Raw genomic sequence first — 24,117 nt, 5'->3', positions numbered from 1 at the left:
GAACAGCTTTCACCTTGGCTCTGTGTTGATCCATGCAGCAGAGGAATAAATGGGCACTGTCCAATCGAAGAGAAGATTGATAGCTGGCAAGCACAGGGGCAAACAACAAAGAAAAAAGTCTAGAAGTACCAGTGCTGTACCACTTTCAATATTTAAATGTTACCATAGTTTTAATCACTTTTGCTTTGTGTTTTTGGTGCACCCCCATCTGTCTACTGTCCACTAGCAGACATCTGCCTACTTTGACAGCCTCAAAAGCAGATGCACCAGAAGAACAAGTTTTGCTCTACAAAGGTTGTAAAATTTTTAGTTCAACTGGTAAATGTGTTTTTATTTAAACAAACAAAAAATAAAACAAATGAAGGCAAACAGAATGTTTAAGACTGCACTATTCAACCCAGGAAAACAAGCAGTAAAGATGGCTATTCCTGGTGAGAATTTGACAACCACATCAGCCGAAGCCGGACCCAGACTTTGGAATCCGGCCGACCGAAGGGCTGCCTGACGACAGGACAACCCATTTGTTATGACTGCAGATGCATCCTTGAAGGACATCAAGCAGTAAAGATGGCTATTCCTGGTGAGAATTTGACAACCAGAACACAACTTGTGGATTGCTATCTCAGGATATGTCATCTGTCTATAAAAGAAATGGAAAAAAAGCTGTACTTGAATACTAAACCACATAATCATTTTAAATAATTTTAGAAGGACTCCTTAATAACTATACCAGCTCTATGGTACAGAGGGATAAAGTGTTAACTATAACCCAGACATTACAGGACTGGTTAGTGGGTTTTCAACAATCCAGTAAGGAAGGATGGAAGTGAGCAGTGGACACTGACTGCCTCATCTTGGGGACAGGGATATGGCCTAGTCTCCTGAGCAGCCAACATCTGTCACAGGAGTAGGTGTACAGCTGGCAACAACCTGGACCAAGTACACAGGCTTGGGCTTGCCAAACCATTCACCACAGCCTTCACTGGAATCTCCTCCATGTTCACAGGAAGAAAGCACAGAAGACCTGTGTGACAACATATGTGCACACATTAGCAGGCAAAGAGTGAAGTTAAGGCCATAAAGTAAATTCCAGAACTTTGTGTTGTGAAAGATAAGGCTTCAGGGGCAGGGTTATTAGTAGTTTCTTACCCTGGAGACAACTAAATGTGAGAAGCCAGAGTCTAAAGAGAGGGGGTAAAGCCAGACTCTCTGGCTGCAAGGAAAAGGGTACTTCAAATCTGTACGCCTGCTAAAAGGCAAGGTAAAAGTGAACACATTAAACAATTAATATGGCAAAGTGGAAGATAACTCCCACTGTCACCTGACTGATGACAGCCTCTGTTAGCCCATGATAACAGGGGAAACAATGGGCTCAAGAGCTATGCAGGGGGTGGAGGGCAGTAGCTGATGGTCATGGAGAGAAAAAAAAACTATGCTGAATAACTACCCCTTTACTGGCCAATAAAACTACATGTCTACTCACAGCAACTGATTAGTTCAGCAGCAAAAAAAAAAAAAAAAAGAGCAAGGCAAACACACTAGCTGCTCTCCTTTATAGCCAAGCTGATTTCTAATGGCCATGGCTACCACATGACATCCAACTGCTAAAAGGATGTAGCCAAAGATTTACGTCCACCTCAAGTGGATGCTGCAATATAAGCATATGCATCTTGCAGCAATGATCCTTTTATGATACATGTACAATTTCTCTTTAAAATGAGGGATCGGGTATGGTTTTGAAACTATGTACTATCAAATGGATTTTTACCAAATCTTGTTGTTATCTAGATGTGAAAAAAAGACTGACAAACCCAGAATGAATACATTTACAGACAGGAAAAAAAAAAAAAAAACAGCTATTTTAAAAATAAAAGAATGAGCAGTGAAAATGTTCACTTAAAATAAAAAGATTAGTGTGTGCAAATTCATACAATTATGAACATAATGCACTAATAAATTACAACTATGCTATTAGCATATTAGTGAACCATAGGAGTATCAAAGTAAAATTTATGAAAACGTACCTCCCCTGCCACGATGATGGCCTTCTTTAGATTTCCTATACTGATTTAGTTCTTTGGAATAATCATCAAAATCATCATCATCCATGTCATCATCATTTTCATCTTTGGGCTGTAAGTTGAAATAAGGTATTACTTTCATCCAAAAACAACAAAAGGAGTGAACAATTTTAACTTACAACTACAAAGAGGCACAGAAAAGTACAGTCATGTATGCAACTTACTATAACTTGTAGATGTGCGAATATGGTCACTGTTGTAATTATAAACTAAAGGGATCTCTACTGTTGGCAGAGTCCAACATCCAGCCTGGCTATGAGCTGAGTACTCTTCCTCCATAACCATGCTGATGTCTCGTCTCCTCAGATATCTTCAAGCACTTGGCATATATATGGCTTCTAGTTGCACCATGTTTGGTTCCTCCCCTTCCCATAGCAGGGCAGAGCCATGCTTATATGTTAGGGGCTGCTGTTTTGTCTTGCCTCAGGGATGCAATCTGTTTCAGAGGGCATTCAAGCTCTCCTAATTGAAAATGAACAAAGAGGAGGGGTGCAATGTTATAAGTGTGAAGGGAAAAGGGGTATATGGGTACCCATTCCAGCTACTAATGATTCAATTTCAGTACAGGTGAAAGGCAGGAAGCAGGAATCCAACAGAGACCATAATCAATCTACAAATAAGGTACACTAACTATATAAACAATATAACTGTACTATGTTCTTCATGGGTCACTGCTGCAGTCATAACCAACAGGGAAGATTTCCAAAGCTTGTCCAATGAAGATGTGGTTGGCTCACTGCTCGGATGTGAATATCAAAGGAAATCTTAGTTCTGGCCCTTCATATCATATCCAGCCTGCAGTGCTTTGAGAAGGTGTCATCCAGGGACCTGGTGGCTACTTCTAGAATGTCCTGGGCATTAAACCCCTTTTGGGATGGCAACAGCAGCTGTATTACCACTTTTAGAATAGGCCTGAGTTTTCATGAAAGGTCAAGATATGGGTCTTTTAGCAAAAGTTAATGCAGTGTATGAGCAACTACAAAACTTGCTTTGCCACTGGCAATCCTTATTTATTTTCTGCAAAACAGATAAAGATTTGATCTTGCTTTCTATAAGATTTGTTCTACCCAAGTAGTAACATCAGCTGGGTTGGTACATCTAGAGACTGCATGAACTTACTGCCTTTACTCTGGGGATTAGGAAAGAGGTCTGGCAGATAAACAGGCTCACTTAGGAGAACTTCAGTAATGACGTCCACCATAAAGGAAGGATTAGTCTGCAGTGCTACCCAGGAACTGCAAGAAAGGGTCACTGCATATAAAAGAGTTTGCAACTTAAATTCCTAGCAGAGGTGACGGCTAACAAGAAAACTGTCTCCTAAGTGAGAAATTTTAGACGTGCAAAATCAGTTGGTAATGACAGTTTTCTGAACATAAAATTCAGGTTCCAAGCTGGGGCCAATTTCCTCCTTGGAGTGCTCAGACAGAGGATGCACTTCAAAGACTACTTCACTAGGGGCCAAGATGCCAGGGAAGAATTTATAGAAAAGCCTATGGAAACAGCAGGGACATACCTTCACACAGGCATAAACTACACATGAAGGAAACAGCTCAGACAGACACCGAAGAAAGAATAGTTGTCTAAAATCTGACCATAACCATAGATGTCCTTCTCTGCTGTATGTCGCAGCACTCGTAATGTGAGGGAGTCCGCCACCTGCTGAAACATACATCCAGCCAGTACACAAAAGTTTAACACTACTGCAGGGTATGTGCGATGTCGCACACAGTACTAGTCCTACATCAGTCATAAAATGACATTTGGTATAAACTGGACGTCAGAACATACCAATCCAAAGAACTGAATGATGCAGAAGAGCACCAGCCTGAAAAAAGGTGAGGAAACGCACAACCAGCATGCAGGCAAACATCAGGGGAAGGTGGGGGGGGGGGATACTGCAACATATAGAAGAGAAGAGAAGGACATCTTATGGTTATGGTAAAATTTTACATAACTATTCTGTGTCCTGCTATTCATATGCTGCAGTATTCATAACATGAGGAAGAATACCAAAGCTCATGCAGAAGAAATGTTGGGGCGAAGGGGTTGTAGGACTCTCTACAAACCCCTGTAGAACAGCCCTTGCAAAACCAGCTCTAGATCTGGAAATGCCACTCAACTTAAAAGTTTTGTGAAAGTGTGTACAGAGGACCAGGTAGCTGCTTCTAATATACAGCAGGTGTCTAGACCTTTGAAAAAAAGCACCAGAAGAGGCCACAATTCTGGTGGAGTGTGTCCTAACTGGAGAAGCAGAGAGTTTTCCCATGGGGCACACAGCAAAAGGTAATGGTTTTAGAAATCCAAGTGGAAACAGTGTGCTTGGAAGCAGGCCTGTCCAGGGCCCTAGACTGATAGGAAATAAAAATACAAATCAGATTTCCTAACAGGCTTGGTTTTGTCCAAATAAAATCTGAGCTGTCAATACACATCCAGGGTTTGTAAAATCTTCTCACTAGAGGACTGGGGAGATGGGAAAAAGGTGGGAAGATGAATGGACTGACAGAGTGACAACTCATTCATCACCTTGGACATAAAAGAGGGGTTAGTGCATAAGGAAACCATGTCCTTGTGGAAAACAGTAAAGGGGGATGAAGCCATCAGTGCCTGAAGTTCTGACACCCTTTAGCCGAGGTGATGGCTACAAGAATTAGAAGTTATGTACTCACCATAATGTTCCATCTGAGTAGGTGTATTCATTTGTCTGCAACCTGTGGGTTATGGATCCGATATCGGATCCGAACCGGCATGGTTTTCCAGCTATGGATCCGAGCTCTCAGCTCCTCCCCTCACCCATAATGCCCTGCTCTCCCTACATGACCTCAGATCGAGTTTGCCATCAAAAGAAATACCCTAAAAAGGGTAACACATAATATGCAGGAAACTGATAAGGCCAGGGGGATAGGAGGGCGGGATGGTTGCAGACAAATGAATACACCTACACAGATGGAACGTTATGGTGAGTACATAACTTCTAAATCTGAAGTAGGAGATTCATTTGTCTGCAACCTGTGGGACAGAGTCCCCAGCTACCAAAATCTTGGGCGGCCATCATGGAAGGATATTCCGGAGCACCGCGGAGCCAAAGGATGCTCTACCTCTAGATGTAATATCCAACTTGTAGTGGGAAATAAAGGTATGAGATGAAGCCCAAGTGGCTGCTGAACAAATATCATCCAGAGGAATCCTAGCCTTAAAGGCTTCTGAAGTAGAAACTGACCGGGTTGAATGGGCATGTACTCCCTCCGGTGCGGGCCTTCCAGAAGCTTGATAAGCCAATAAGATGCACTGTGAAATCCAGCGTGATAATGAGACTTTGGAAATTGGCTTGCCCAAATTGAATTTAGCAAAGGAAATAAACAACTGGTCGGATTGCCTATGACCAGCTGTCCTGTTCAGATAAAATCTAAGTTGCCTGTGAACATCTAAGGAATGTAGCTTGTATTCACCCTTGTTTTGATATTTAGGAAAGAAAACAGGGAGGTTAATGGATTGATTAATATTTGCTTCAGAAGCTACCTTAGGAAGAAAGGACGGGTTGGTCCTGAGGTATACACGGTCTGGATGAAAGACCAAGTAAGGAGGCTTGACTGATAAGGCTTGAAGTTCTGAAACTCTCTTGGCCGAGGTAATGGCTACTAAAAAGGCCATCTTGAAAGATAAAGATTTCAGATCTACCGTCGCCGCAAGTTCGAAGGGGGGAGTGGTCAAGGCCCGAAGGACCAATGAAAGGTCCCAAGGAGGAACCACTTGCTTTACAGGGGGTCTGAGAAGAAAAGTACCTTTTAGGAAAATCTTACACAATTTGGCAGACATCAGTGGACTGGAGTCGTGACCAATATGATAATGAGAAATTGCCGCAAGTTGCACTTTGACCGTGGAACTGCTGGCACCATCATTAAAAAGAGTGGTTAAGAAGTCAAGCACCAGAGGAAGGGGAACTGTGAAGGGGTTTAGACCTTGCCGCTCCGCCCAAATGGAGAACCGTTTCCACTTGCTGCGGTAAACTTTCCTGGTAGATGGTTTATGAGCCGCTACCAGGATGGCCTTAACTGGAGACGAAATACCGGGAGTCCTGATCAGGAGTGGAACTGGAGCAGCCAAGCAGTCAGCTTCAGGTTGTCCAGATTCGGGGTTGATAGATGGGACGGGTGAGATATCAGATCCGGAATGGGATCTAGAATCCAAGGAGGATTCACCGAGTGAGACCTTAGGAAGGGGAACCAGATCTGTCGAGGCCAGAATGGGGCAATGAGAATCATTCTGCACGCCAACCGAGAGGCTTTCTGAAGAACTTGGAGCATCAGAGGCAAAGGGGGTAAGCATAAAGAAGACCGGGGGGCCAAGCATGCACCAGAGCGTCTCTTGGGGAATCTCCGGGAGGAGGGATTAGAGCGAAAAAACTGTCGCACTTGGTGTTTGAGGGAGACGCAAAAAGATCGCAACAAGGAGTTCCCCACCATGCGAAGATGCGTTTCACTACCTGAGCATTGAGAGACCACTCGTAAGGGGAGAGAATGGTGCGACTGAGTTTGTCCGCAAGGATGTTGGACCGACCCGGAATATGCATTGCAATGAGAAAGCGGTTGGTGGAGATTGCCCATTCCCACACTCTCATGGCTTCTCGACAAAGAGGGTAAGACCTGGTTCCCCCCTGTTTGTTGATATACCAGACGACAGACATGTTGTCCGACTGAATTGTAATAGTTCCCAAGGGAAGAAAGGCCTGTAGTGCTTGCAACGCTAAGAGCACTGCTCTCATCTCTAGAACATTGATATGCAGTAAGGTCTCGGAATCGTTCCACGTGCCTTGGACCGTCCGGCCTGCAAAATGCCCCCCCACCTGAGGCGGGAGGCGTCCGTGGTCACCGTGGCGAGAGGGGGAGAAGCACAAAAGGGGCGGCCTCCATGGAGATCTGGTGAGTGGAGCCACCACAGGAGGGACCGCTTGCAAGCTTTGCTGATCGCAATGGGATGATGCATAAGAAGAGCAAGATAAGACCACTGAACAAGGAGTGTCCATTGAAGGACCCGCATATTGAACCTGGCGAGAGGAAGAAGAGCTATCGCTGCTGCCATGGACCCTAGAGCCCTCAGGACCAACTCCGCTGGAACTGAGCTGGAGTGGAGAATGGCCCGCACCTGGAGCTGCAGATTCTGAATTCTGTCCGCAGTGAGGAAGGCTCTTAACCGTCTCGTGTCTAACCTGGCACCTATAAAATCTATGAACTGCGTAGGGGCTAGGTTGGACTTTTCTGTATTTATTGTGATGCCCAGACGGGGAGCTAGATGGAGAAAGGAATCTCGCGCCAATAACAGTAGATGCCTTGTTGGAGCGGTGAGAAGCCAGTCGTCCAGGTAAGGGAAGACCTGCACCCCCTGAAGCCTCAGGTGGGCCGCTACCACTGCTAATACCTTGGTGAACACCCTGGGGGCTGTGGTGAGACCAAAGGGAAGGACCCGGAATTGGTAGTGACTGGCTCCCAGCCAGAAGCGGAGAAACCTCCTGGAGCGCCTGTCCATTAGAATATGGTAGTACGCGTCCTTGAGGTCTATAGAGCACATCCAGTGATTTTCTCCCAGAAGGGGGAGAATAGACTGTAAGGTAACCATTCGGAACTTCTCCTTGGGAACTGCCAGGTTCAAGAGTGAAAGGTCTAGAATTGGTCTTAGATCCCCTGTCTTTTTTGGCACTAAAAAGAACCTGGAGTAGAACCCTGATCCGATCTGGTCTGGGGGGACGGGCTGGATGGCTCTTTTCTTTAGCAGATGGCCAATTTCTGCTAAAGCGGCCTCCCTCTGACCGGGTGGAACGTCGGGGAGGGACTTCAATTTTGGAAGGTGATGAAATGGGATGCGGTATCCTCTGGATATGATGCGGAGGACCCAGCGGTCTGACGTTATGGACTCCCATGCCGCTAGGTGCTCAACGTCCCCCGACTGCCTCCAGAGTGGAGCAGCCGGGCAACCCTTCAGGGCTGCTGCGCGGGCCGTTCAGAGAAGGGTTCTCTGGACCCAAAGTTCCTGGGAGCCCCTCTGCCCCTGGGGCGGCGTCCTCCCTGTCCTCCCCTGCCACGGAAGGACTGGTTGTCCGGAGCAGGTTGGGACTGCTGCGACTTCCGGAACCACATCTTCTTCTGGCCCTTTTGGTTCCTAGAATAGGGCCTCTGGGGCACAGAGAAGAGGATTCCGACGGCAGACAGCGTCTTCCCGTCCTTTTCGCTCTGGGTCAAAGTATCGCGAACAGATTTGCCAAAAAGGGCAGAACCATCGAAGGGAGCGTTCGCAAATGACGCCTTGAAGGGCTCCGTGAAATCGCAATGAAGGAGCCAGGCCTGACGTCTAGTAACTAGGCCTGTTCCTGCAGCTCTAGCGGCTCCCTCCGTAGCATGGGACAGTAGCCGCATAGAGGTATTAGTCACTGACCTGAGAGTGGCCATACGGGTGGAGTGCAACAATTTGTCCTCCTCCGACATGGACTCTGGGGGGGATGCAGCGTATTCCTTGATAAGATCGCGCTGCATCCTAATCACATGTGCCAGGTAGTTCAGCGTCCTCACTGAAAAGGTCGCTGAACTAAACATCCGCTTCCCCAAGCGGCCCATCATCCGAGACTCCTTGCTCGGGGGGTAGACTGAGGGGCTCTCCTGAGCAAGTTCCCTCTTGGTGGCCGCCGTCGTCAACATGGCATCTACCGGAGGCCCTTTACTCCAGTGGGCACGGTCAGCCGGGGGACTAAGTATACGGTCAGGCCTTTTTGGGATTGGCTCCACGGTGTCCGGATCCTTCCACGCCCTGGTGGTAATCAGGTCCACCAGGGGGTCGGCAGGAGGTGACACCCATGAGGTAGACGGGCCCGCTTCAAATGCCTCCAAGAACACGGACTCGTCCGAGGAAGACTTGGGGGCAGACCACCCCCCCCTTATGCGAAGCATTTCCATGATGTCTCCAAAGGAGACATCCTTGGGGGGGTGATCTTGGGGAGCCTTCCCCTTCCTCCAAGTCCGTGTCTTCTGTGAGAGACTCTGGGGAGTCTATGTGCCTCCTTTTGCACGTATGCTTGCGAGGGGCATCCTCTGGGGGGCTGTCAGAAGATCCCTCGCAAGCAGTGTCATGTTCCAAGGGAACAACTTGGGGCAAAGGAGCAGGCTGTCCCAGTGGCCGGATGGTGGAAGCCTGGCCCAGTGCAGATGGAGCGCGGGACGGAGCCGAAGCAAGTGCCGGGGGTCCGGAAACCCTCAACAGGGCCCTCTCCACTACATCAAAAGCTGAGGGGGAGCCAACCTCGACCAAAGGATCTGATAATCGGCTCCCCCTAGGATCCGAAAAGTGGATCGGAGCCGGCACCGAAGCACTCGGATCCGAGGGGACAGTGCGCTCCGACACGGATGGCGCCGGAGCACTGATCCCCCCGGATCCGAAGCTCGGATCCAGGCTCCGAGAGGTCGGATCCGAAGCACTCGAGGGCAGGGTCGGATCCGAAGTACCCAGTACTATCGGCGCTGACCCACCCCCGGCTCCGAAGCTGCTCGGCTCCAACTGCTCCGAACCCGGGTAGCGGGTCAGAGAAGGAGCTATAGGTTTAAAGAAAGGGGTCGAGCTCCCCGGGGCAAGAGCACTCCCATCTGCATCTGGGCCTGGATGAACCTTCTCATCATCCGGTCCAGATCAGCATCGGATAAACTGTACGTAGATCTCGACGAGGCTACCGAGGTAGGCCTTGAGTGCCTCCTCGATAGCCTCGACGGAGATCGGGTCTCCTCCTCCTCAGGTCCCGGTGAAAAGCACACAGGAGACCGGAGCCGAGGAGGGGGAGAACCAGCAGATAAGGAGGCCGGAGGAGAAGCCCGCTTGGCAGGCGGGGCCGAAACAGAGGTCTCGGCCCGCCGCTTATGGTGCTTCTCCCTCCGGTCCTTCTTTCTTGCTTCCCTCTCCTCCAAACCACTAGAGGGAGGTTGAGTCCCAGGTGGAGGAGGGGGAGCCGGAGAGGAGGGAACCGTAGACACGGTACCCCCCGAAGGAGCGGAAGCCGGAGCCGAGTCCGGGGGCAAAAGTCACACCAGGACCAGCTTAGACCTCCGCTCCTTCAATGCCCTGGGGTTGAACCCTGCACAAATGGAACATCCAGAAGTGAGGTGTTCAACCCCAAGGCATCGAACGCACCGAGTGTGGCCATCAGCAGGGGAAACTCGGAGCACTTCGAAAAAACAGCCTTCGGTGGTTCAGACATCCTAAAGACACTAGTTTTTTTTTTTTTTTTTTTTACTTTAATTAGTCTAAAAAAGTAAAGGCTAACTAGCCAAACAAACACAGGCCCAAACACACACTACGCACCAGCGAGGGGAGGGAAACTAAAAGTTATAAAAGTTAATAAAACTAAACAACTTTAAGCTATAATAAGGGAAACCTATAACTTTCACACAAACTGACTGAAAAAACCTTAAATTTAACACTTAAATTAGCAGTAATAAACACTTAGCTGTAGAGCTCTCAGAAACCAATCTGGTCACCAGCGCAGCAAACTAGATCTGAGGTCATGTAGGGAGAGCAGGGCATTATGGGTGAGGGGAGGAGCTGAGAGCTCGGATCCATAGCTGGAAAACCATGCCGGTTCGGATCCGATATCGGATCCATAACCCACAGGTTGCAGACAAATGAATCTCCTACTTCAGATCAATGGTTTTCCAGGTGTAGTGCTGTAGAGAAGAACTACTTGCTAGTTCAAAAGGAGCCAGGGTAAGTTTTTCTAGAACAAAATTTAGATCCCAAGGAGGAGGAACTTGTATTCTTGGTGGTCTAATATGTAAAACACCTTTCAGGAAAAGTTTAACTTCCAGCCTTGAGAACAAGGAAGGAGTCATAGGCAGACATGCTGAGATTGCAGAAGGATGAGGTTTTTCTAAAGAGTATGACAATCCACTCTTCAACAATTCACACAGGTATAACAGAACCACTGGAACATCCACCTGCAGTGGTTGTAGATCTTTAGAAAGACACCAGATGGTAAACCTTTTCCATTTGAAAATATACGATTTCCTAGTATTGGGTTTTCGGGCTTCCTGCAGAACTTGCAGCATGTCCTCAGAAAAAAGGTGTTTGAAAGGAATCAAACCCAGATCACCCACAGGGTCAGTTGCAGGGTGACATCTGTGGATGTATTACAGATCCCTTGTCCTGTGTAAGTAGGTCCACTCTGTGGGGTAATGTGTGATAACTGCCCTTGACTAAATGTAGAAGGGGTAACCAATGCTGTCATGGCCAAAAGGGAGTCACCAACAAAATTTTTGGTTGCTCCTGCTGTATCTTCAACAGAACGTTTTGGAGAAGCGGGAAGAGGGGGATGCATAGAGAAACATCCCTTCCAAGAAAAGGACAGGGTGTCCACCTTCCATACCAGTGGATTGGAGACTCTGGCACAAAACTTTGGAAGTAGTCTGTTCATGGGGAAGATGAAGAGATCTACCGGAGGTGTACCCCTCTGATTACAATGTCCAGAAACACATCCCTGTGTAACATCCATTCATAGGACTGAGTCATGGACCTGCTCAATGTGTCAGCCACATTTTGAGTCAAAGGAATATAAACCGCTTGGAGTGTGAGTTGACTCTGAGGCTAACCCCCAAGCTTGGAGAGGCAGTCTGCACAGGAAATAAGACTTGCCCCCCCCCTGCCTGTTGACATACCAAAGGACTGTGGTGTTGTCTGTGAATCACTTCAGGGTGCCTGGAAGAAAAGGTTTGAAGAGCAAAAATGAGGGCTCTCATCTCTTATATTTATGTGCTCCCTCTTTTGGGAAGGGGACCACACGTCTTTTACCTCCCAAGAAGCCAGGGTTGCTCCCCATCCCAAGTCTGAAGCATCTGTGTACAGCTCCCGAGTGGGAAGGCGTGGCTGTAAGGGGAAGCCTGGGTTCAAGGTAACATACTGAATCCACTAGTTCAGTTCCTTTTTCAAGCAGGGGAGAAGGGTTATCACAAACTCCAGTGGATGAGAGTGTTGTACCCAAAATGACCTTAGGTACCACCTGAATTTCCTCATATGCATTTTGGCTAGTGATAGCATGGCAATAGTGGATGCCACGAAGCCCAAGAGGTGGAGAAACTCCCTGGCAGTCATGGATGTAAGAGGACCTGAAAGTAGGTAATAAGAGACAGAACTTTTTCAAGGGGGGGGGGGGCAACACCCTGTCTGTTTGAAGTCTGCATCCTAGAAAGACATGGTCTTGGGAAGGAACCAGGGTAGCTTTTTGGTAGCTGACAGTGAATCCTAAACCGTCCATCAGAAACACCATTAAGAGCAGATTCTCTTTAAGGTTTAAGGATGTCTGGAGAATGAGCTTGGAGAAGATCACCCAGGTATGGGAACATTTGAATACTCCTTAGTCTGCAAAAGGCTATGACAGGAGCTAAGCATCTTGTGAAGACCCTTCTGGCCATAGACCATCCAAAAGGCAAGGCAGACAATTGAAAATGTGAGGAAGCAGTATCAAAGCGAAGATACTTCCTGAATCGAGCATGAATGGGAATGTGGAGGTAAGCATCCTTAATGTCCAGAGACATCATGTAGGCCTGAGGGAGGATGAGGGAAAGATGATTGTTCAAGGGTAGCATGAGAAAGGCGGGAACCTTCAGGAAGGTATTTAGGTGGGATAAGTTTAGGATGCGCCTCCAGGGACCATCCTTCCTGGGGACCAAGAACATCCTGGAATAGAACCCTTTCCCTATTTGTGAAGGAGGCATCTCCTGAATGGTGCCCTGAGAGAGGAGACTGAAAATGATTTGGGGAAAGTAATCCAACTGTTCTTTTGGGGGCTGAAGTATACCCCTGATGGAAGGTGGAGTTTTCCACACCATGAAGAATCTTTGAATGATAATGGAAGGGACCCGAGAGTCTTGGGTGATCTGTTTCCATGCAGGGAGAGAAAGGGAAAGGCATAAGGAAAGATGAGTCTGGCTGCCAGAGTGGAGTCAGTCACAGATGACCTGGCTTAGACAGAAAGGGACGCTTCTGAGCAGCAAGAGAGGATGTAGATGACTTGGCTGAAAATTGCTTCCTAATATCTCTTTTCCCTTTGGAAGACTGAGATATAGAAGGTTTCCTAACAAAAGGTGCTTTAGAGAGGTAGTTCCCCTTTGCCCTTTTCTTGTAATGACTTGAAGAGTTCTGCAGCAGAAGTACCAAACAATGCCTTGTTGTCCGGGGTGGGGGGCATGCATAATTTTTGCCATTATATTGTCTGGCAAGGGCTGCAGTCTGAGCCAGGAGTACCTCCAGAGAACCAACCCAGAAGCAGCAGCTCTGGTTGATGCCTCCACTGCACCACAGCTACACTTAATAGAATGGTGTGTACCTTGAGCAGAAGAGCTCAGTATGGAGGATAACTGAGCTTTTGTAGGAGAATCTGGTAGTTCTGAATTTTACTTACAAGCATCAGAGAGAAGGGCTAATGAATACTTAGTTATATGGGTCTGGTTGTTTATGACCCTAAATGCCAGAGTTGCAGAAGTATACACTTTCTCTTTTTCGCCCTGATTTTGTGCGAGTAGATCAATTCTGCGAGGAAGCTTGTGGTAATCATCTATGGAACACTGTTGCCTGGGCCAGAAGGGAGTCACCACAATCATATTGGGGGATTCCTTCAAATCTTCAAAAGTAACCTGGATATAGGTGAAAAAGATGAAAGCACATAAAGGAACATTTCTGTCCAAGGAAAATAAAAGGCATCAGTCTTCCTGGTCTTCTTCATGGAGTCCTGGACAGAATCTTGCCAGCTGATTGTTCAAAAAGGAGTCAAATAATTTCACTTGAGGAACTCCCCACAGATGGATCAAATCTTGGAAGATACCTTGATCTATTTTTAATTCGTGAGAGCCTTCCCTTGGCCTGATAACTTGTCTGCTGCACAATTTTGCTCTGACAGAATGTAGAATGCCTGTAGAATGAGTCTGTGCTATAAAGCTATATCCTAATCTAACATGGCTAGTCTGCAAAGGAGTATGATCTGGTTCCCCCTTGCTTCTTTATGTACCCTTGACTGTATTATCTGTACAACCTGAAGAGATCCAGAGGACCAAAGATGATTCAGAGTGTTGAATGCCTTGATCAGGACAAGCAACTATTTTATTTATTTTCTATTTTGAATACTGTGATTTGTTTTCTTTACCTTATGTTTTACTTGCATTCTGCTTTTAACTGCATATTAAAACTTGAAAAGAGACCACAGCTTTGTCTCGTGAGTCAAGCAGACATTTTTTTCCCCATCCTTCCACCTGGTTACTGTTGTGCTCTTAAACATCACTGACTTTCTAGCTGCCTGCCCCATATGTTAATTTGACCATATATCTCATTTCTTCTCGCTTATACTGGCTTGTGTCAGTAAGTGCAAAATTATCATTTTGTGAAATCACTCCCCTTCAACTATTTAAAATTATTGGCCATCCTACTGTATTCCATAGTACCAGAATACAAAAGAGACCACCCCCTTTCAATCTATCTTGCAGTTTTAAAAATAGTGACTCCACTAAAACTTAACTTTTTAGACAGGTAAAAAGTTACCTACTTTCACATCTACCTCCTCTAGTGCATACCACAGTGTTTAGGATAAACCATTTTTTTTTTCATCTTACCTTTAAGCATCCCTGTGACTAGCACTTGCTCTAAAACCTGCTGGAAAGCACTAGGACGCCTTAAACTGATACAAGCACTCAACTCTCTTGGTTAATAAGGAGAAATTAATGGTAGGCACTAAAGAGCCTATAATTGCAAAGTACCTTGCTAAGGTAAGGGAAAACAGCTCTTGTACTTTACAAAAAAAAAAGCACCAAACCAGGCATGTCCAAGGGTCAGCTTCCCGTGATTTTTCCTGTCCACCTGGTGAATCTGGGCATACTAGGGCAATGCAGAAATTGCCTCGTACACAGACAACCCTCTCTTCCTACCACCCAACAGTACAATCTGTGAGAGATGCACTTACATAGCCTAACTGGAAGCAAAGCTCTCTCCACCCGGGATTGTGTTAGACAGTCAAGAGGAGAAGGTTAACACCCACACTACACCTCAAGCAACACATAGCCCTTCTAAACCCACACCACCAACACCCTCACATAGCAACACTAAATCCTCATATGCGGAGGCCCTTAACAGTAACCTGCCCAAGCAAAAGGACCTCCGAAGCTGAAATGCAAACAAACATCAATCACAACCAAAGTGTCAAATAGCTCACAACACCAGTGGGCCACCCAACAACAGCCCCTAAGGCAAGACAACGTACCCAACACTTCAGTCACAGGAGACTCTATAGTCAAGCACACTGACGTCCCACTCACCAGGCTGAACAAGGAGAAAATTACAGTCAGCTGCCTGTCGGGTGCCAGGATCCACCACATAACGCATGCACTCAAGTCACTCCACAAGTACAAATATGACTCTGTCATTGTCCATGTTGGAGTGAATGACTTGAGGCGTACCTCCCTGGACTACATGAAGAGGGACATGGAAGAGCTCCTGGATCATGTGGCCCAGGCAGGTATGACCCTAGCCCTGAATAGCATCTTGTCTTCACTCAGAATGATGCCACAGTATAAGGACAAAATGACTGACTTCAACAATTGGCTAAGCTTCTTGTGTCATTCAAAGGGAATCTAGTATCTGTCTGCTAGGGAGGACATAATCAACAGACCACGATGGTCTGCACCTGTCGCCCCTGGGATTCCTGTTATTGGCTAAGGCTCTTGCCACCCCTATAGTGCCGTTTTTAGGCAAAGTTCAAAGGACAAAACCACCACCGTAACAGGTACAAGCATGCAAAATCCGAAGGTAATGCTACTCAATGCTAGAAGTCTAAACCTCAAAATGCACTCTCTTGAGGCACTCCTAAAAATAGAGAACATCGATATCTGTGCAGTAACTGAGACCTGGGTTCAAGGCTCCAGAGAGCACCCCCAGCAATACCAGGCTACAACTCATACCACACTTTTCGACCACCAAACCAGGACCGAAACACTAAAGGTGGAGGAGTGTCCATATTCACCAAGGATATTCACACCACCAGGCTAGTTGCCCAACACAATGCATCTGATATTCTCCAGGTGCAACTAGTTAAGACTGCAATCCAAATTGTAGCTTGCTACAGATCCCCCACCATGCCCCAAGATTTTCAGTACACCTTTCTAAACAAAAACCAACTGAAGAAAATATTAATATACAACCAAACACCCTAAGAATGGGTGATTTCAACTACCTGCCATTAACTGGGAAAACTACTCGTGTATCAACACCTTTGCCCAACGGTTCTTGGAATTCATAAATTCCAATGCCATGTATCAACTAATCCATAGTCCCATCAGGGGCTCCAATATCCTAAACCTGGTCATTACCAACATGGGAAATCGATGCTCCACACCTATGGTTATCCCCTCGTTGGTCAGTTCTGACCATAAGCTAATCACTCTTGACATCTACATCCATACCCCACCCCCCAGTAAGGAAACCTCCATAAAAAAACTTCTCCAAAGCCAACTTCATGCTACTCAAGTCAGAAGTGACAAACTTCATGACACCCATGAAGACGGGAACTGAAAGTTTGACTGCTGAATCCTACACTAAGGCACTGTACAAGCACATCCACTTGTGCATGAATCGTGACATCCCAAATAGAACCACGATGCTCTCCTCCAAAAAAAAAAAAGCCAATCTGGTGGTCTCCCTGCCATAAACATTACAACAAAAGGAAGAAACTGTTGCAGAAAAGAGGAAAATTCCAGAACACAAAAAACTCCCTTACCAGCCTCAGTAAGAAGCGGAGATCCCTCATAAAATCCTCCAAAGCTAGTTATGAAAATAAAATTGCCAAAGATTCCAAAGACAGCCACAAGGCATTCTATAGCTTTGTCAAGAATCTAAATGGCAATGCTCAGATCTGCTCTGAGCTACAACAGAATGGCATTAAATATACTCATCCCAAGGATATTGCCAATATCCTGGCAGATCGATTCAGTGCCAACTTCACCCTCCTCTCACCCCCTAAATGGCCCCATCTCAATACCGAAGGATTGCCATATTCCAGTAAAAATGGCCACACAGGTAAAAACCAAACTGTCCAAAGATAAGAATACAGCATCCATGGGACCAGACAACATCCTGGGCTGTTTACTACATGAACTACAAAATTAACTGGCACCTCACCTAAATGTCATGTTTAATCATAGCCTCACCTCAGGCTTCATGCCCACTGAGTGGTGCACAGCTACAGTTATCTCACACCACAAAGGGGGGGGGGGTCCACCTTGGATCCTGGGAACTACCACCCCATCAGTCTGATGAGCTTGATCTAAAAGGCCATGGAACATATTATCATGGAACTTATAAACAAAGACATTGGCAACCTTCAAACACTGGACATCACCCAGTTTGGGTTCGTGAAGGGCCGATCTTGTCTCCTGAACCTGACTGACTTCTTCGAATCAGTCTCCAGAGCTGTGGACGAGGGTAGGGATGAGGGTAATGTGGTTCGCACGGTATACATTCATGTGTGCGAACACACATATCCGAACGTCCGTTTCCACGAAACATTTTGCCGAATTCCATCACGTCGACTATCGAAACGAGTGCTACAATGGTTCAAAAAGGGGGTGAAGTTTTCTACTTCGCCTTTTTTTTGGCCGCGGTTTGCGATTTGTGGAAGCAGCGTCACAGATTTGGCTACCGAACTTTGGAATGCATACCGGTCCACACAACCTGTCTGGACCTCGCCAAGGCCTTCAACACCATCCACCACTCTGGAACTATAGATAAACTTACTAAGCTGGGCATTAATCCCTGTGTCACTCGATGGGTTGCCAACTGGCTTACTGACAGAACCCACACTGCAAAAGTAGCCGACTCCAAATCCAGCTCCAGATAAGTGACAAGTGGAATACCTCAGGTCCTGGGACCACTCTTGTTTGCCATCTACTTCTATGAAGTACAGGCCACCACTAAGTGAATCTGGCTAACAAAGTTCGCAGATGACTGCTAACTGGGAGCCATTACTGAATCCCCAAATGATGTGGATATTCTACAAAAGGGCCTTGCAGAAACAGATGCTTGGTGCCAGAGCCATGGGCTCAAGCTCAATGCCAAGAAATGTGTAATTATCCCCTTTGGGAAAAAACATGTACCTGTGAATTACCACATAGGTGGCAGTACACTAAACACCAAAAGTGTGATGAGACTTGGGGACACAGGTGGACAGTGGTCTCACCTTCGACAACCACATTGCCACAACAGTCAGAAAATCCTTACCTTCGATAACCACATTGCCACAACAGTCAGAAAATCCTTACCTTCGATAACCACATTGCCACAACAGTCAGAAAATCCTATGTGGCACGCCTCATCACTAAGGGCTTTTCATCCAGAAAAAAGGAAGTCATTGTCCCACTGTACTCATCCCTCATTAGACCCATTATAGAATACAACACCCCGTTTGGTATGTACCTCTCAAGACATCTGCAACAACTAGAAAGACCGCAGAAATAACTCACTAAAAGAATCACAGGTCTAAAGCAGATACCCTATGCTGACCGTCTAAAAACTCCAGCTATACTCTGTCGCATATTGTCTACTCAGAGGCGTTCTATGCTTAACATACAAGGCCATGTCAAACCCAGAGCTGTTGGACATGCTACACTTAAATAAATCCCAATCCCTCAGAGCCACATGCTCCAGGGATCTAAACCTTGTCATCACAATGAACAAAACATGCTGGAGGGATAGGTTCCTGACCCACAGATGACGACAGACTCTGGAATAGACTGTGCATACATGTCAAGCAGAGCGCCCCTTTGGCCCTCTTCAAAAGGAACCTTGACTGGATGGGAGATGGGACATTCACCCCAGGAATCACATCAGTCACCCTAAATAGACAGGGGTCTAGGGAAGTAAATATTGTGGGAAGAAATAGCCGGGGAATTGCTATGGCTAGGATTGTATAGACCCTAGGGCTGATAGCCTAGTACCAACCTATAAACTTATTAACCTATATTTAGGTACTTCCTTCTGTCCTTGGTGCTCCATATACTTTGCACTTTTATCCCTCCTGAATCTACTCTCCAAGAAAAGTCTGAGGCAACTGTGGTGACTGTTTTGGAGCAGGGAGGAAGAAGAGAGACCTAGATTAGGAAAATTTGTAGTGTACACCAAGTCAGAAGAGAAATAATAAAATAAACACGAGCGCTTTTGTTTAACAAATATAAACTTCATCAGGCAAATGAATAAAATCAATCTGAAATTTAAATAGTATACGCTACTTTCTGATTGAATGAAACTACTGACATCATCTCAAGAAGATTAACCCCATGTGTCCCATAATAAACTGAAGTTCTCTAACATACATGCTGTGCTTAATGCATCTAGGATATACAGAAGCAAAATAGTTGAAGGGGCAGTATGATACTTAGCATGAATAAATAGCATAAAATCATTTCCTATTGCAGGAACATATATATATATATATATATATATATATATATATATATATATATATATATATATATACACACACATATATATATATATATATATATATATATATATATATATATATATATATATATATATATATATATATATATAACAAATTCAAACCCAAACGAACGGAGAAATCTGAAATAAATTCCAAGTAAGTCCCAATGGCTCACTGAGCTGGAAATGCTGCTCACGATACTAAATAAAAGCTCACAAAGCTTATAATATAGTTCACAGTTCAAAGTCAAGAGCCAATGCTTTCAGTAGTAAAAAACAGCTTTAATAGTGCACAGACGTTAGCGCTTTCACGAAACCAACTGTTCGCTTCTTCAGACGTTACAATTCAAACATGCATCAAGTCTTAATAAATATTAGACAAAATCAGCAGCAAAAGCTCCAACGTAAGGACAGCGATCCGGAAATAAAATAATCAGCACAGTCAATCACGGATGGAACGCTGAGGCTTGCAAGGCAGTAGAAAACTGCCGGTACACAAAAAAACAGTTCAAAGCAGTTCAACCACGGCAGTATGAGCTTCAAAAGAAGCTTCAAATAAATCACAGATACAACTCAAAGGAAATACCAATACTGGCAGTATAGGTAACCATTAAAGATGCAAACGAGCTTCAAATCCAAGACCACATAAGCCACGAGCTCTACAAAATAGGTTTGAACGTTCTTTATTCAGTGAGCGCTTTCACCCCAGGCGGGTTTCTTCAGACTGTTCAGAGAACTAATTACAGCACAGTCTATATATACTCTAAAAGATCAGGTGATTAATTAAATCAATTAAAACACTGTATAGGACTAAAAACTAACATCACAAACTAACTGGTGTATTATATGCATGATAGTAAAGATAAAAAATAAAAAATATATATAATAAAAATATATATCCTGAGGCAACAGTATATACAAGGATATTTAAAAAGCATAAGTTTATACACTCCATTAAAACATTTCATACCATCATGAACTTACACCAACTGTCCACTAGATGATGCTATCTTGCATAAATAATACTGAATACACAGAAAATGTTAGAGGTAAATACGTGTATATTTAAACAAAATAGATATCAATGTTCAAAAATTATTATGATAAAAACTGACTACTAATGACTAACACCAAAAATTAAAAACAGATTTTACGACCTATCTAAAGTCTAAAAATAAGTGATAATTCATTTCGCCACCTTCCTGAGCCTTCTCTTCTTGAGAAAAGGTTGAAGGCTAATTTTATCATTGAGCCCAGGAAAAAAGTCCGCCTTACATCTGATAATCCACTTGGTTTCCATTTCTAGGGTTAGGTTCTCTAGGTCACCACCTCTAGAATTAGGATCTACTGTCTGTATAACTAAAAAACTAAAGGTGTGTGCAGGACCTTTCGCTTTGTGATGTTTGGCTAAAGCGTTCTTATCATCACCAACCCTCATGCAATAAACATGCTCCCTAATCCTTTCTCTCAGCGTTCTGTTGGTTTTCCCAATATAGTATGCTGAGCAGGAGCAGCACAATGCTAGATATTACTACTATCTAAGTATATCGAGATAGGCTCCGTTGCCCACCCTGCCCCTGCCACTATTGGTCTTAATGGTGGTGCCATTCATAACTTGAAGAAGAATGAGAATATTATCGTGAAACCCGCGGATAAGGGAGGTCGCATAGTTGTTATGGATCGTTCCCTTTACACTCAAACTATGCTTGACATGCTTAACACTCCTGAATATGAGAAGGTTCAGTCATTTGACATTATGCAATGTTTAGACAGGATTAATAACACCTTGTGTGAGTGTGTGAAATTACAGATTATGACTAAAGAATTATTTGATTTTTGTACCGTACATAAGCCTCTAATACCAACCATTAGTGGACTGCCTAAGGTCCATAAGGACCCCATTACACCACCATTAAGACCAATAGTGGCAGGGGCAGGGTGGGCAACGGAGCCTATCTCGATATACTTAGATAGTAGATTGAAATCTGTGTTATCTACTTTCACACATGTATTAAAGGACACTGGTCAGTTTCTTATGGATTTATATGAGGGTGTTAGAACTATCAATGACTGTTCGAATGTCCTGTTGGCAACGCTTGACGTTAAATCCCTTTTCACATGCATACCTAACATGGAGGGGATATGTATGGTGAAAACTTTGATGTGTGAGGTAATGACATCTATGGAGGCAGATTTTCTCTGTCTCTTATTAGAGATTGTGTTGGAAAATAATTATTTTGTGTTCATGGACACTATCTATAGGCAAACCACAGGAGTTGCCATGGGCACCAGTTGCGCCAACTCCTATGCCAACTTGGTCATGGCAGCCTGGGAGAGGGAGGTCATCTTCAATAATGCCAACATCGTCTTTTATAGACGCTTTGTCGATGACCTCTTTCTCCTATGGAATGGAACTGGTGCCTCCATTGCTTCATTTTTATCAGAATTGAATAGCAGGGATAGTTTTCTGAAGTTCACAATGGAGTTTTCCTTTATGTCCATCAATTTTTTGGATACCACGGTGTATAGGTCCAATGATTCTTTTCACTCCAAAGTATACAGAAAGCCATGCTACACCAATTCCTACCTCTCCACGGACAGTATGCATGATCCCATCATTTTTCGTAATATCATAAAGGGACAAGCGTTGAGAATTTCTCGGCTTTGTTCAAGTGATTTAGATTTTCATTTGGAATTGGATAAGTTAAAAATTAGTTTCGTAAACAGGGGGTATTTAATTGATGAAGTTAATGATATTTGCAACTTTGTATCACGCTTAAGACATAGCAGAGGAAAGCCACATTTCTCTGACAGGAGGGCAATCCCATTGGCTCCACGCACTGTAAATCGACAGCTACCTTTAGTTTTACCGTTGGGCAAAAACACTTCAGCCATTCAAAACATTATCTCAAATAACTGGGATGTTTTGGTCTTAGATCCCCGCACCAGAGATATAGTTGGCAACTGTCCCAGTTATACTTTTAGTAACTGTAAGAGCTTAAAACAGATACTTTGTTTTCCTGACTTATGCCACAACAAAAGTATTGATCGTTTGCCGCCCGACTATGGTACTCATAGTTGTGGCTCTTGCAATTATTGTGCATACATTGATAAGTCTAGGTTTTTTAGAAACCCAAATGACGGCAGGTTATGGGATATCAGAAACAGATCTGACTGCAACACCAGGGACGTAGTTTACGTCGCGTGCTGTCAGGTCTGTTTCTCTTTCTACGTGGGTAAAACAAATAGATCGTTGAAAGAACGAATACGAGATCACTTGTATGCCTACTCTAGGGGTGAGGCATATAGTGCTATCTCGAAACACATGTTAACCCATGGGTCAGAACACAAGTTTTTATTTCAAGTTTTACATGTGGTGAGACACAATATGAGGGGTGGGGATTTAACCAACACCACCGAGGAAATTGAAATGAAATGGATATTTCGCTTGGGGGCACATAGGGGTGTTGGATTAAATGAATCTATCTCCCTGCAACCTGTATTAAAAGCAAGACCTTTGAGATGATTTTGTCTACATTTTTACAGGTTCTGTCTCCAACCACTTTTAAATTGAATTCAGTTTTTATCTTGTTAAAACATGTATATATGTTACTTTATTTTACAAGTCTTATAGATTATCGCATCAGACACACTCATATATTATAGATTTTATGTGTTTAGAGGCATATCCCTTTAATTTATTTTACTTGTTTCTAGAGGATATGACACAATAACAGGAAGTGATGTGTAATATTTATTAAGACTTGATGCATGTTTGAATTGTAACGTCTGAAGAAGCGAACAGTTGGTTTCGTGAAAGCGCTAACGTCTGTGCACTATTAAAGCTGTTTTTACTACTGAAAGCATTGGCTCTTGACTTTGAACTGTGAACTATATTATAAGCTTTGTGAGCTTTTATTTAGTATCGTGAGCAGCATTTCCAGCTCAGTGAGCCATTGGGACTTACTTGGAATTTATTTCAGATTTCTCCGTTCGTTTGGGTTTGAATTTGTTATATTCTTGTACTGGTTGGTTTCGTTTTGCATATATATATATATATATATATATATATATATATATATATATATACACACATATCTATATATATATATATATATATATATATATATATATACACACACACACACACATTTTTTTGTAACGTATATAAGATGATGTGTATTCTGTATATCCCAGATGTATTAAGAACAGCATGCATGCATTTATTTACTCATTTACACATTAAAGATTTATGATTTATATACAACAGTTTGGCACAATTACAAATGTTTAGAATTTTATATATATATATATATATATATATATATATATATATATATATATATATATGTATATACACATATATATGTATATGTTAGAAAACTTCAATTTATTATGGGACACATGGGGTTAATTTTCTTGAGATGATGTCAGTAGTTTCATTCAATCAGAAAGCAGCATGTACTATTTAAATTTCAGATTGATTTTATTCATTTGTCTGATGAAGTTTACATTTGTTAAACAAATGTGCTCACGT

General features: G+C 44.1%; 1 protein-coding gene across 1 annotated transcript in view; it reads right to left on the bottom strand.

Moving 5' to 3' along the window:
- ZC3H4 (zinc finger CCCH-type containing 4) overlaps positions 1-24,117 on the bottom strand; it is a 589,226-nt gene that overhangs the window by 397,857 nt on the left and 167,252 nt on the right. Inside the window, exon 6 of the mRNA XM_044083867.1 lies at positions 2,025-2,133. Within this exon, the coding sequence (XP_043939802.1) occupies positions 2,025-2,133 (109 nt within the window). The remainder of the gene's footprint in view (positions 1-2,024; positions 2,134-24,117) is intronic.

The sequence above is a fragment of the Protopterus annectens genome, chromosome 1.part0 (assembly GCF_019279795.1).
Source record: "Protopterus annectens isolate FY-2018-M chromosome 1.part0, PAN1.0, whole genome shotgun sequence".
Taxonomy (NCBI): domain Eukaryota; kingdom Metazoa; phylum Chordata; order Ceratodontiformes; family Protopteridae; genus Protopterus; species Protopterus annectens.
This window is presented reverse-complemented; position numbering and strand designations above follow the sequence as displayed.